We start from the raw sequence: 14,943 nt of genomic DNA on the forward strand, positions 1-14,943 counted from the left end.
ATGGTAGTACGGTCAATGTAACTTAATTTATGTTTCTCTCACTTCCCTGAATACCTATGTCAATCTGACAGCTTTTGTCATCAGTAATCATGTGCCTATAAACCTGAATTACACTGTTAGCACTGAGACAATTGACCCTAGTAGGAAGCCCATTGGGAGCAGTTCACCTTGCACTATCAGCGCAAATAAGCAACCCAGAAAAGAGCAAAAATTGCCCACAATAACATATGTAGCCTCAGAAACAAGGTTCATGAAATCAATAACTTACTAACATCAGATAACATTCATTTCCTTGCTATCGCTGAAACTCACTTGGATAATTAATTTGACACAATGGTAGCAATACATGGTTATAACATCTACAGAAGAGACAGGAATGCTAATGGGGGAGGTGTTACTGTATACATTGAGTCATATTCCTGTAGAGCTTACAGAGGATCTCATGTCATGCTGTTGAACTATTATGGCTTCAGGTTCACCCGCTTCAACTAAAGCCTATTCTTGTGGAAAATTGCTATACACCACTGAGTGCTAACAGTCAGTATCTTGATAATGTGTGAAGTGCTTGATAGTGTATGTGATATCAACAGAGAGTGTATATGATATCAACAGAGAGGTATATTTTCTGGGTGACCTAAATATTGACTCATTTTCTTCAAGCTGTCCACTCAAGAAAAAGCTTCAGACTGTAACCAGTGCCTGCGATCTGGTTCAGGTTATTATTCAACCTACCAGGGTATATATGAATGAAATCTTCCACGTGTATTGATCACATCTTTACTAATGCTGTAGAAATATGTTCTAAAGCAGTATCCACACCCATCGGATGTAGTGATCATAGTATAGTAGCCATATCTAGAAAAAACAGTTTCAAAGACTGGGCCTAAAATAGTTTATAAGAGATCATACGAGAGGTTTTGTAGTGATTCCTATGTTGAAGATGTAAAGAATATTTGCTGGTCTGTGTGTATTGAGGAGCAACCAGATGCCAGAATTTACACATTTATGAAATTGCTTCTTCAATTTACTGATAAGCATGCACCCAGTGGACTGATGAGGAATTAAAACATTTTATGGTTGAGAGGGACGAGGCGAAAGTCTGGCTCCAAAGCCGATTGGCAAATTGAGAAATCATACGAGTAAACTAAACAAAAAGAAGAAGAAGTTGTACTACGAAACAAAGATAAAATATATAAAGGATGATTAAAAAGCCTTGGAGCAGCTTAAATGACATTTTTGTCAAAAAGGCAAACTCAGCTCCATCCTTCATTTAATCAGATGGCTTTATTCATCACAAACCCTCTGATATTGCCAACTACTTGAATTACGTTTTCATTGGCAAGATTAGGAAACTCTGAACTTTCATATCCCTTAATAATTGACCAAATTATGAAAGACAAGCATTGTTATTTTGAATTCTTTAAAGTGAGTGTGGAAGGGGTGTAACAATTATTGCTGTCTATCAAAAATGGCAAACCACCTGGTACTGACAACTTTGATGGAAAATTACTGAGGATGGTAACGGACTATATTACCACTCTTATTTTCCATCTCTTCAATCTAGACCTACAGGACAGTGTGTGCCCTCAGGCCTTGAGGGAAGCACAAGTAATGCCTCTACCCAAGAATAGCAAAGCACCCTTTACTGGCTCAAACAGCTGACCCATCAGCCTGCTACTGACCTTTAGTAAACTTTTGGAAGACGTTGTTTGACCAGATACAGTACAATGCTACTTCACAGTAAACAAATTAACAACTGACTTTCAGCACGCATATAGGGAAGCGTACTCAACACTGACACAAATGATTGATGATTGGCAGAGAGAAATTGGTAATAAGAATTTTGTGGTAGCTGTTTGTTAGACTTCAGTGCAGCTTTTGACATTATCGATCGTATTCTGATGCTGAAAAAAACATATGTGTTATGGCTTAACATCCTCTGCCATATCATGGAATGAGAGTTACCTACAGTATCTAACAGAACACAGAGGGTGTTTTTTAATGGAAGCCCCTCTAACGTAAACCAGGTAGAGTTGGGATACCACAAGGTAGCGGTCTTTCTTGGACCCTTACTTTTTTCTATTTTTACTAATGACCTACCACTAGTCTTGAGTAAAGCCTGTGTGTCTATTTATGCTGATGACTCAACATTATACATGCCAGCTACCACAGCAAGTGAAATCACTGCAACACTTAAAGAGCTGCAGTCAGTTTTAGAATGGGTGGCTAGTAGTTTTAGAATGGGTGGCTAGTAGTTTTAGAATGGGTGGCTAGTAATAAGCTAATCCTTAATATATCCAAAACTAAAAGCATTGAATTTAGGACAAATTATTAGCTAAATCTTGTAGTGAATAATGTGTCAATTGAGCAAGTTGAGAAGACCGAACTGCTAGGTGTAACCCAAGATTGTAAACTGACATGGTCAGAACATATTGATGCAATGTAGCTAAAATTGGGACAGGTCTGTCTGTAAAGCTCTGCTTTCTTGACATCACAAGCAACAAAACAAGTCCTACAGGCCATAATTTTATCACACCTGGACTATCACCCAGTTATATGCTTGTGTCACACAAAAAGACATAGGCAAATTACAGTTTGCCCTGAACAGAGCAGCACAGCTGGCCCTTAAATGTACACAGAGGGCTAATATCAATAACATGCTTGTCAATCTCTCCTGGTTCAAAGTAGAGGAAAGATTGACTGCATCACTACTTGTCTTTGTGAGAGGTAGTGGCATGTTGAAAGCACCAGATTGTCTGTTCAAACAGCTAACACACAGCTCAGACCCCCATACATACCCCACAAGACCTCCCAAGTGGGGTCTCTTCAGTCCCAAAGTCCAGAACAGACTCTGGGAAAGGCACAGTACTATGACTACATGGAACTCTCTTCCACATTAAGTAACTTAAGCGAGCAGTAAAATCTGATTTTGAAAAAAAACTGATAAAACAACACCTTATGACGTGTACTTTGAAGAGAGACACACAAACACGCATACGCACACACACTGTGAAATGTTATATTTTATATTGTACATTTCTAATAATAGAGTAATAATGCAATATGAGGTATTGATTTATTTATGATATAGGCTGTTTTTGTTGTTGTGATGTAATTGTTTTAATCCTGTAGCTGATGGGGGATCCTAATAAATACTAAATACATGAGAAATGGGGCCAGGGCACCTTTTAAGTCCCTTCATGTGGGTGGTTCGCATCAGGCCAAGGCCAGAGAGTGCTTGTTCTGCTAGGCAGAGCTGCAGAGTGTACAAACTGAATGCTGGGAGGATTTGGATGCATATATGAAGCAGTACAGAGGCTTTGGACAGAATCAACTGTCGGAAGTAGCAGCATAACCAATGAATACACAAGCTTTCCATCACACGAAGCAGGGTGTCAAAATCTGAAACTTTGGACTTGACAGTTCGCAGACAAGATCATAGAGAGAACTCCTGATCAAATACTATGCCTATAAATACGTGAGATTTTACACTCCCAGGGCCCCGTCAGCTCGCCCCACTGCCAGTGGCAGTAATCCAACACCTAGTCACTCTCTGATCACTTCTATTCCAGCATAAGGCCCTACACCAGCCTTTCCATTAAAGCCTACATTCTCTTTCATGTTTTAGGCTAGTCAAGAATCTTATTACTCAGAAGACAGGTCTGGTACCGCCCAGTGTACTTCAGACAGCAGCAGAAGGAGGTCACTCATACTGTAACACTACTGGTATTTCTGACTAATCCACATCCACTATAAAATTATGAGGTATTCCTGGCATTGCAAGAAAACACTCACCCTAGCTCAAAGCGGTAGTTTGATTCAGTGCTGGGGGATTGGGCGGGGTGCGTGCTTGGGTGGACTCTAACGGTAAAGCTTTTGCCTGAGAGGTGAACAAGCAAAGCATGATGTCATCCATTGCAGCATGATCTCTCTCTCCCCTCCCCCCTCACCTCAGCCTTCCCTTGAAATGTTCAGTTCACAGCCTTGCTTGTCTTGTTGTCTTGGAGCTCTGTCCTTTAAACAAGTGCTCTCTCAAGCTCTTGTCTGCACTGAGAGGAATGCCATCTTCTGTTCTTTGCTTGGGCAGTTGACATATTTTTGCTCAGAGCTTAACCACTTGAAACCATTTATAAGCCACATTCCAGCAGCATACTGGTTTGTACTACTATAAAGTTTAATAGAAGCACTCTTCACTGGTATTGATCTTAATCAATATTGTTTCACCATCGTGTCCTTCTTTACACTGCTATTAAAACTGCATTGTTTGGTCAGTCATTGTATCCATTCTATGCAACCCCTCTCTAAAACGACTGATGGTAATCTTTGAATCTTAAGAATCACCACTCCCTTCACGCCTGTTGCTTGGCCTCCATAATGTTAGATCCTAACTCCCATGTATGTGAGTTTGTGTCTTTAACTCTTCTTTTTTTATTTTTTTTACATTCCAGATATCTTCAGTGACATGTGCACAGCAGCTCTGTCTGACTCAGAGGACAATGAAACCAGTACGTGGGGAGATGTATCTCAGGAAAGTAGATAAGCATGATGGACCATTTGGCCATGAACTTCTGGAACATGCTGTTAGCCCAACTTGGTCAAGCTTCAAAGTGGGGGAGCAATTTCAGCTGCTGTGCTCAGACAGAGAAAAAGCAAGTCTGAAGTCAAGTCAATAGTGGTGTAGGTGCCCTCTGTTGTTGCTATGCTACACTGAAAATAAGACTTTTGCTCGGCTCAGCTACTGAGATTAAAGAAAATAACTTTTACCACCATTTTGCCATGTGTCAAACCCTGTACTTGATTTGTGCTCTCAAAGATATTCTGACGTGCCTTTGCACACCACACTCTCTCCTGTGGCCTAATCAAGAGTGTATTCATTACGTCTTTCAACGGAAACCGTTTACTGTTTAAGAACCAAACAGAAACAAACAGAATGAAATGGGTAGGGAATTACCTGAATTTGTCCAATAGAAACTTTAGTTTTTGTTGGAAAACGTTTTGCAACAGAATAGGCATAATGAATACACCCCAGGTAACCTTTTGTGAGGAGGGTCATCCTGAACACAGTGGGCCAGGAAGTACCACCATGGAAACTGGAGATCTTTCCATCGAGGGGAATGTGTTTGAGCTATAGACTTAATTGGAGACAAGCTTGATTGTATTCTTACCTTTTAAAAATCCTTAAAGTTTAAATTTCTTCAAACTTTGTTTCGTCCTGCTGAATTCCTTGCCCGTTCAGTTGTTTTATAAATAACTGAGGGATGTCTCATTTTGCAAGAGATATTATTCTATTCCCTGAACAAAATAAATAGCTCTTTACTTCATCTTATGTACATACATGTTATATATTTCTTTTTTTTCACTCATGTAAAATCTGTGTATAACTATTCTATAAATCTCAATTCCCATCTGATCATTATATAAGTATTCATGCCATCTTCTTTCAGATTCTGGCTTGTGCCTCCCCATTGGATTCATCTCAAATCTACTGTATGTCCTGGTTGGAATGTAGTGAATTCACCCATGAAATAGCATCTTATGGTTGATTATGATTACAAGCATTGAACATAGCATTGAACTTATTCTAACAATGCACTATGATTGTAATGAAAATATTCAAATTTTACTGTACAGAATATTTATTGCTATACACTATGTTCCCAATATATAATGTTTTACTATTATGCATATTTAGGAACTAGCTAAGAGCCATCAACAGTTTATCATCTGACTTTTGTATAAATATCAGTGTTTCTAAGCCATAGAATGGCATTGAATGCCCCAGATATTATATAACATACCTGAGATTGTCTACGGCCACAGTATAGCAATCTTGTAATATAAAGAGCCTCAAAAAGCTGTATTGCTACTGCAAACATTTTTGTATTTATTTATTTGACTTTTATATCCAGGTTAGTCATTGAGAACCAATTTTTTTTCACAATAACAACATAGTATTCAATTAACTTGTCGCATCATCTCAATGTGATTAGATCTTTTCTGAATATGACCGTCAGGGAATATTTCAACAGTGTTTTAACAATTTGGGGTGTTTTAAGAATTGGAAGACGCTGAAAGTTATCAGCACGTTCTCAAAGGGACTGAAGACAGAGGAAACTCTAGATGCAGTGTGGTAAATCCTGGTGATGGAATGTGAAGAAGAGGTCTGGACCTTTGCAAAAAATATCTAAGACGTTATGAAATTCAGCCAAAAGGCAATGAATTCCCACAAAGTAGCTGCCTTTTTAGACAGGTTTTTGACTCAATTGTGATGATTTAAGGCTGTGTTCAAATTAAATGTCATTATTTAAGGTGAAATCAGAATAAATCTGTGACTGTTTTTATGAACCATGCCATCTAAGTGATGTGTAAATCATTTTTTCTGTAAAGTATATGATGAAATACATGTGTCTTGAAAGCCATGATTTATTTCTGCTCTTTTATCAGTAATCAATGGGGTTTCAGGTAGCAGAATACAGCCAGCCCAGTACATAATTGTAATTCCCTCAGTTGGTGACTGGTACTAAATGTTGATCTGCTTTCTTCTCCTGAGATTAAATTATATTTTAAAAACAAGCACCTAAAGTTTTAAATGCTCAAGACATCTAGTCTCTGGCACCAGTTGCATGAAAGAAATGATCAAAATAGCATTATTTATAGCACTTGAAAATTATGTCTAAAAACTTATATTCTTTCTCTCAGAATCAATCATTTTCACCAAAAACATTAACCTAAACCTGCCACTCTAAGTGCATCAACAGATTTCTTTACTTAACTGTTATGCAACATATTTTTAGATTAAAAGTTTAAAAGATGTGATCTTCTTCATAGGCCAAATTTCCTTGCTGGTGAGTATCATATATCATGTACATTTCATGTCATTTTGCATTGCCTTTCACTATATTTTAATTTCCATTGGCATATACACTATTAGGGCATATCTTAGCACTAGCTCCACTTCAATAAAGTGTTCCAAAAAAACTATTGTGCAGTGTCCTGGACCTTTTCATAAAGGTACTTATCACTGCAATGTGAACATTTAGTCCATCACAGCCAATCTCTGCGGTAGAAATTGAGTGTGGTACAGGGAATGACAATGGCAGGGGGGTGGAGGGCAAGGAAAGGCTTTGTTGTACAATGTCTTTCAAGTTACATATGGGAATACAGGTGGAGAGAGGAGTTGACACAAAGAGCTGGAGATGTGACAGGCATACAGAAGCTGGGACTTGAGGAAAAAAGGAAAAGGAGGAAAGGGCCTTGCTTGCGCTCATCACTTTGTCCTCCAGGCTTGGTGCAGGTTTCCAGAGGCTCTGTGAAGACAAACTCTGCACCGCAGCCAGAAGGGCCTGCTGGGAGGAATTAATCATGAGCATCGGCCCCAGGAACAAACTCTCAGTGATGACACCAGGGAATCTTGGCCAGTTCAAAGAGGTAGGCATGTACTATCGGTATTTTGTCTTGAAGCCTTGTCTGGGTGCAAGTCTGAGAAAGTTGATTTGCCTGAGAGGGACTGAAATGAAAACCGTAGGTTGACGCTGTCTTGTTGCTCCACACTCCTCTTCATGTAAGCCTAGAAACAGGGGAGAGGAATAAATTATGTGCTAGCCTATCTCACTTGTGAATGTACAATGCAACTTTCTCAAGTCAAATGTTATTGGTCATAAATATATTTAGCAGATGTTATTGCAGGTGTAGCGAAATAATTGTGTTCCTAGCTCCAACAGTGCAGTAGTATCTGACAATTCACAACAATACATACAAATCTAAAAGTAAAAGAATGGAATTAAGAAATATATAAATATTAGGATGAGCAATGTCAGTGGCATTGACTAAAATACAGTAGAATAGAATACAGTATATAAATATAAAATTAGTAAAGCAGTATGTAAACATTATTAAAGTGGCTAGTGTCCCACTATTAAAGTGACCAGTGATTCCATGTCTATGTATATAGGGCAGCATCTTCTAATGTCCAGTGAATAACCAGGCGATAGCCGGCTAGTGATGGCTATTTAACAGTCTGATGGCCTTGAGATAGAAGCTGTTTTTCAGTCTTTATGTCCCAGCTTTGGTGCACATGTATTGACCTCTCCTTCCTGGTGGTAGCTGGGAGAACAGGCCGTGGCTGGGGTGGTTGATGTCCTTGATTATCTTGTTGGCCTTCCTGTGACATTGGGTGCTGCAGGTGTCGGGAGGGCAGGCAGTGCCCCTGGGGATGTGTTGGGCAGACCGCACCACCCTCTGGAGAGCCCTGCGGTTGCGGATGGTGGAGTTGCTGTACCAGGTGGCGATACAGCCCGACAGGATTCTCTCAATTGTGCATCTGTAAAAGTTTGTGAGGGTCTTAGGGGCCAAGCCAAATTTCTTCAGCCTCCTGAGTTTGAAGAGGCGCTGTTGCGCCTTCTTCACCACACTGTCTGTGTGGGTGGACCATTACAGATTGTCAATGTGTACTGTGAGGAACTTGAAGCTTTATGCAATACTTATTAACTTATTAACAGCACTGTAACAGTTGGCATTTGGTAGGTTATTGGTAGGTTCTCAGCAATAGGGCAGGCTACTATCTTCATTATTTTGGTCAACAATATTGTAGCTTGAAAAAAAGCAGAGGTATGTAATATAGACGACCATTGTCCCAAATCTCAATTAACTACAAGTTTTTTATTTTTTATTTTTTAATTTCACCTTTATTTAACCAGGTAGGCTAGTTGAGAACAAGTTCTCATTTGCAACTGCGACCTGGCCAAGATAAAGCATAGCAGTGTGAACAGACAACAACACAGAGTTACACATGGATTAAACAATTAATTATTATTATGTTGGGATTTATAATAGAAGCGGGGAATTTGAAGAATCTCTGATGAAAAGGTGTGTGTGGACCATCGTGGTCAACCCGTGTCCACCGCAGTGTCAGTGGGCATCGTAGTTTGAATCCACGAGCCAATCAGAAGCCCCGTAGTGCTGCTTCCGTTCAGGCATTCCCATTCTTGTCCAATCAGATTACAGCCGCCTCGTTTGCCTTGCTTTTTGAATTCAGGTTGAGCGAACTTTGTTGTCCACGGGCGTACAATGTCCCAAACAAAATGGATTATGCAGATAAACAATTAATTCCGACAACCACAGTTAATTTCGCGTTTTCAGTATGCATTAGATAAGATTTAAACCAGGAGTTACGTAAATATTTGTTTGTTGTACCGCAAACGCATATATATATAAATAATATATATATATTTACTTTTAGAGACAGGAATAACCTGCAGGTAGCAGTGTCAATTCAGTTAGCCAACCGCTAGCTGAACTGGTCGACTAGCCAGTTTACAACTGTCACCTGCGATTATTTTTTTGTTATTTCCAAAGCTTTGGGTAAGTCCTTTGATGTTTCTGTTTACTTCTCCCAGCAACCATGATTATTAAGTAGCTAGCTAACAAAATATGCACCTTTGACCTTGCTAGCAAGCATGTTTAACAAGTGAGCTCGCGTTAATTAACTAGCTAAAGTTGTTCAGCAGGTCGCTAGCAACACGTTGGGTAATGTATATAACTACTGTTAACGTTAGCCAGCCTGCTTCCTTCAGCCTTTGACAAGTTTGTCCACTGTACGTTAACGCACACATTGTTTCTAGCTAAGTAACAGCAACAACCTTGATTAACAACTTGATGTATGTTACTGTATTTGTACATGGCCATGGGATATTGCTTTCAACAGAAAAAGTTCAAATCGACTGAGTACGTCTAACTTTGGGACACACTGCATAGCTAACGTTACACCGACTCCTGATGTTGTCACAATGCTAAAGTACGAATAATGTTAAATGCCAAGATAGCTACCAAAAACGCTTTAAATGCCCTGCCTGAATAACGATAAGTAGTTATACATTTAGAACAGCAGTTGGAAGTTAGTTAGCTAACGTTAGTGGACCAACTTCTTACTTGCTCAAACCAATTTAGACATTGCACCAATGTGCACATAGCTAACGTTAGCTAGCTAACAGTTACCAATATTCAGATACTGTATGTAACGTTAAATCTTAGAAAACAAACCAATCGTAATCATGTGCCTAGCTTGCTATCTTGATTCTAACGTTAACACTCAGATCAACTACACTCATCCAAGCTAGTTGGTTTTGTAACAGCACAGTCAGGCCTAGTTCAGACTAGAACATAACATTCGTTTCCGTTTTTTATTCCAAGTTTGGCAGTTGACACTTCACTCTCTCCTCAAGCTCTGACTCTCCTAACTTTTGATTGTTTGAACAGGATTGTGCCACCACCCCTGTCACACTGCCATGGCTGACAGCAGCATAGTTACTTTGGGGATGGCTCGTAGCCTGCTGGTGGACTCCTCTGTGTATGACTCCAGGTTGGCTGAGACTACTAAGGATGTATTCCTGAGTTTGGACTGTGAAGACATGGAAGGCAAGAGTTTCCCCTTCTCTCAATCAGTTGGATATTAACTTCCTTTTACCTGAGGCTGTCACTCAAAACAGGAAAGACTTCTTTCTATGATTGCTTTCACATTACCTTTGAGATTCACTGAGCCCTTAGTCCTCTATTTTCTTGTAGAGATGCTGCATCGTGTCGAAACCAGAGTCGTTCTTGTGGGAGAAGCTGCCAAAAATGGAGCACTTGTTAAAGCACTGCAGGTACCATGCCCTAATAGTTCTGAGCCCAGTTGTATGGGTTGTCATTGTGAAAACATTGCATTGTTTTGTTTCTTGTGATTGTTTTTATTGTTTTAAGGATAATGATTACAATGTGTCAATGTTATTACAAATAAATGTGGGACTAATATAGCCTATATATTTAGAAGTCTAGCTTTGGGCAAGATGAGAAGAATCTCACCCAGGTTCTCCAGTTAAACTTCAGACTCTGTCCTGTCCATAGCCTTTAGAGACCCACTACTGCCAAAGCTTTCATAGTGAAGGCAGGACAGGAGACATGTCTGTGTGTGAGTCAGGGGAGGAGAGTGGGCAAATGTGATTGGTCTGTGAACGTGAAACAGCACAAGCCTAACTGCTGGAATAAAAATGGGTTCACCCTTGAGAACAACTGAGAAACTTGTCATATCTGAAGAATAATCAGAATCTTGTTCAGGGTAATCCTCTGCATCCATTAAAAAACAACATTTTCCACTGCCTCGTAAATCCATATTTGCATTTTTTTTTTTTTTTTTTACAGTATCATTCAAACATGGATTTATGGTACAGTAGAGAACTTAAAACATTTTTTTTATTGTACAGAGGCATTATCCAGAATGAGATTGTGTTGTAATAGGAGTTGGTTTGAGTGTTTTGCAGATTTTTACAACATTCTTTAGACACATTTTAAAATTGCATTGTATTCAATGGCAAGTGATGACTGCAAAATGTAACAAGCAATTTTGTCTTTAACAAAATATATTTATTTAACATTTTGGGGTATCAACTACATGCACAGAACGATTGAAAATAAGGCTACATGTGAAAATGTTTGAACTTCCTCTTTAAATGATCTATTTCGTGGGACAATCTGTACATAGATAAGTGCTGCACTGTCGGCACAAACATTTCGCTACACTCGCAGTAACAACTGCAAACCATGTGTATGTGACTACTCAAATCAAATTTTATTGCTGTCACATCCGCCAACAGTTTAATCGGACTGAATTAACAAAAAAAAGTTATCCTGCTGCTTTGAACTTTTAATATATCAGAACTTTCCCCCTGGATTGCACTTGACATTTGTTTGAAGTCCTTACCTTCTGGGTTGCAAGGACACTGGCCCCTGGTTCAGAGAATTTGTCCGTTTGGTGTCGCCAGTTTGACGTTAATGCTTAATTTTACAGGCCGTGAGAATAATGGAAGTTCCGGTGGTTAAGATTAAAGGAGGGGAACCGGGTGTTGCTGGAGAGAAATTTATAAAATCTATAGTCAATATGGTATGTGTCTGTCCGGACTGGGAGTGTGTTGCATGTTTTAATGCACCAAGGGAGTGTCTTTGCATGGGCAATCACAGGGTGATTTGTGTGTAACTGCAGCAGTATCGTCACAATTACTGTTAAATGTCACAGATTTCTATTAACACCTGGTGTCCAAGCTAAATGTTTAACATAATGATCTAACACGTTCACACTATTGATTACTCTCGTCCACTGTACTCTGATGTATGGTAGTAATATTTGACCTTTTTGTGTTCTTGATTCAATTTCTGCTCTTGAATGAATTTAGTGAGTTAATCAAAAACAAAATAACACCATCTGAGTGAGCACTCAATTCATTTGATAAGGCATTTAGGAATGTCATCATGGTGTGCGGCAGTGTGTGTGTCTGCAAATGAAGGAACGGCTTTCAAGTACCTGAACTTCAATGTTCCTGTTTGCTCTAAACTCACCTAAATGTGCTTTAAATGAGTAATTCATATTGCAATATGATATACCCCTCATAATTATACAATTACTCCTTTTTATATCAAAGAACTACTTGTGTGTCCCTGCTCTCATTAACAATATTTTAATCCACAGGATATCAACGTGCCTTGCATAAAGACAGACAATGTCAAAGAGTTTGGAGACGGAGAAAACACAGAGTTTGAGACTGTGTTTGTGCTCACAGACTTTGCCTCGCCTGACTACAGCTACCTTTACAAACATGACAACCGGATTGTGGGCCCCCCGGTTGTTCTGCACTGTGCGGGACGAGAGGAGGTAAGGACATGAGCAAATCACTCCTGAAATATACACCGTCAATCACTCAGGGATGGCACTCAGTGCTCAGCTATGGATCATTCCTCACAGGTTCAAGAACTGATGTTTTGACTGTTATGGTGCAATTTAGCATCTGCCTGCTACAGAAAGATGAAGTAAAACGCAGGGAAAGTTGTGCTTTGAAGTTAAATCGATTTATAGGAAGGTTTTGATTGTTCCCATGAACCCTGAGAAATGCGTCACTGTTATCTGGGTCTAAGCAGAGCACCTGCTCAACACAGTCCGATTACTGCAGAAGATGAACACACCACTGGCCACAGGTCACTGCACATCTCACCAGACACCGCTCTAAGATGACGCTAGGTCTATGGAGGAGTAAATCTCAACACTAAAAACTGAACATGGACAGACACTGATGCAAAAGGCATGAAATATGTCCATAATATTCAGAATGAGTAATTATCTCCGGATCTCTCTCCCCTTATCTATAGAGCCTGTTAACTTTGAGATGTTTGTGATGTTATACAGAACACATGTTTACACATGCATAGACCATACCACTTTGCTACTGACCAGTAAAGCACCCCCAAAATATTAGAATTTGATACAAGCAGTGGAGGAATGTTTTCAGTATCAGAGATTTATGAGAACCATGTTTGTTTCCCACAGCCCCTGCCATTTTCCTCTCGTCCTTTATACTCGACCACCATGCTCAACTTGTCACTGTGTTTCACTGGTTTCCGCAGCGAAGAGGAAGTTGTAAGTGGAATGCATTCAAACTGATTTTGTCATTTGTAACACTACTAAGTGCCAACATGTTGTGTTTGTTTGCTATTTTGATGCCAAGAGAGATATGTTGGTGTCAAATGTCACTTTCGTTTATCCCCTGCAGAAAAACCTGGTGAATCTGGTGCATCACATGGGTGGCGCCATCCGTAAGGACTTCAGCACTAAAGTCACCCATCTCATTGCATACTCCACTCATGGCGAGAAGTACAAGGTTTGTAAAACACCCCTAACATTTCCTCCAATCTGGAAGAGCTCATGTATAAGCCTAATCCATATGATTTAGTTGTGATTTTGTGCCACCAATTTTTCCTTACTTTCAACTGAAGATCTTCAAACTTAGTGTAAACTGTGCTGTTGAACTATCAAAACACGCGGCGTGCTAATACACTCCCTCATTGGTTCTTTTAAGATGTGTTTTTGATAGATTCTCCTCAGGGAGTCGCTCTTAACTCTGGATTATTTTGTTCGTTACATGACATTTCACTTGCTGACTGTGAAATTGTTATTTTTATTGATTCTCTGTAGTTCTGTTTGCTTTTCTCCACACCCCATCCTTTTCTGAATTGAATGCTTAACTAGTTTCGTCATGTTTTGCTCCAGCACTTTAAACATGAAAAGTAGCTTTGTTCTCTTAACAGATGGACGGAGCTGTTTTACATCGCAAGGTGTCTTACTGTTTATCAAAGTACAAGAATGAGTGCGGTTTCAATACACATGCCGTTTTTCATCCTTAGCTTTGGAGAATAAACTTGTGACCTCTTACAGTACCTTGTGTATGTGTGTATATATATATATATATATATATATATATATATATATATATATATATATTACACTGCTCAAAAAAATAAAGGGAACACTTAAACAACACAATGTAACTCCAAGTCAATCACACATCTGTGAAATCAAACTGTCCACTTAGGAAGCAACACTGATTGACAATAAATTTCACATGCTGTTGTTGAAATGGAATAGACAACAGGTGGAAATTATAGGCATTTAGCAAGACACCCCCAATAAAGGAGTGGTTCTGCAGGTGGTGACCAGGCCACTTCTCAGTTCCTATGCTTCCTGGCTGATGTTTTGGTCACTTTTGAATGCTGGCGGTGCTTTCACTCTAGTGGTAGCATGAGACGGAGTCTACAACCCACACAAGTGGCTCAGGTAGTGCAGCTCATCCAGGATGGCACATCAATGCGAGCTGTGGCAAGAAGGTTTGCTGTGTCTGTCAGCGTAGTGTCCAGAGCATGGCGGTGCTACCAGGAGACAGGCCAGTACATCAGGAGACGTGGAGGAGGCCGTAGGAGGGCAACCACTCAGCAGCAGGACCGCTACTTCTGCCTTTGTGCAAGGAGGAGCACTGCCAGAGCCCTGCAAAATGACCTCCAGCAGGCCACCAATGTGCATGTATCTGCTCAAACGGTCAGAAACAGACTCCATGAGGGTGGTATGAGGGCCCGACGTCCACAGGTGGG

The 14,943-nt window shown here is 39.8% G+C and overlaps 2 protein-coding genes across 10 annotated transcripts in view; both read left to right on the forward strand.

Annotated features, from left to right (window-relative positions):
• LOC115108446 (guanine nucleotide exchange factor DBS-like) overlaps positions 1-6,350 on the forward strand; it is a 131,473-nt gene extending 125,123 nt beyond the window's left edge. For 5 of the 6 annotated variants that reach the window (XM_029632783.2, XM_065009062.1, XM_029632785.2 and 2 more), the window contains 2 exons: positions 3,629-3,726; positions 4,449-6,350. In XM_029632783.2, coding sequence (XP_029488643.2) covers positions 3,629-3,726; positions 4,449-4,540 — 190 coding nt within the window. In that variant the 3' untranslated portion in view covers positions 4,541-6,350. The remainder of the gene's footprint in view (positions 1-3,628; positions 3,727-4,448) is intronic. The other variant, XM_065009065.1, reaches the window with a different exon arrangement.
• A 2,670-nt stretch (positions 6,351-9,020) lies between these two features.
• The window catches only part of ect2 (epithelial cell transforming 2), a 36,194-nt gene continuing 30,271 nt past the window's right edge, over positions 9,021-14,943 (forward strand). The window contains exons 1-7 of one of the 4 annotated variants that reach the window (XM_029632787.2): positions 9,021-9,360; positions 10,255-10,413; positions 10,561-10,640; positions 11,822-11,914; positions 12,497-12,679; positions 13,349-13,438; positions 13,572-13,679. In XM_029632787.2, coding sequence (XP_029488647.2) covers positions 10,284-10,413; positions 10,561-10,640; positions 11,822-11,914; positions 12,497-12,679; positions 13,349-13,438; positions 13,572-13,679 — 684 coding nt within the window. In that variant the 5' untranslated portion in view covers positions 9,021-9,360; positions 10,255-10,283. The remainder of the gene's footprint in view (positions 9,361-10,254; positions 10,414-10,560; positions 10,641-11,821; positions 11,915-12,496; positions 12,680-13,348; positions 13,439-13,571; positions 13,680-14,943) is intronic. The other 3 variants (XM_029632790.2, XM_029632788.2, XM_029632791.2) reach the window with 3 other exon arrangements.

This window comes from Oncorhynchus nerka, linkage group LG24 (assembly GCF_034236695.1).
Source record: "Oncorhynchus nerka isolate Pitt River linkage group LG24, Oner_Uvic_2.0, whole genome shotgun sequence".
Classification (NCBI taxonomy): Eukaryota; Metazoa; Chordata; class Actinopteri; order Salmoniformes; family Salmonidae; genus Oncorhynchus; species Oncorhynchus nerka.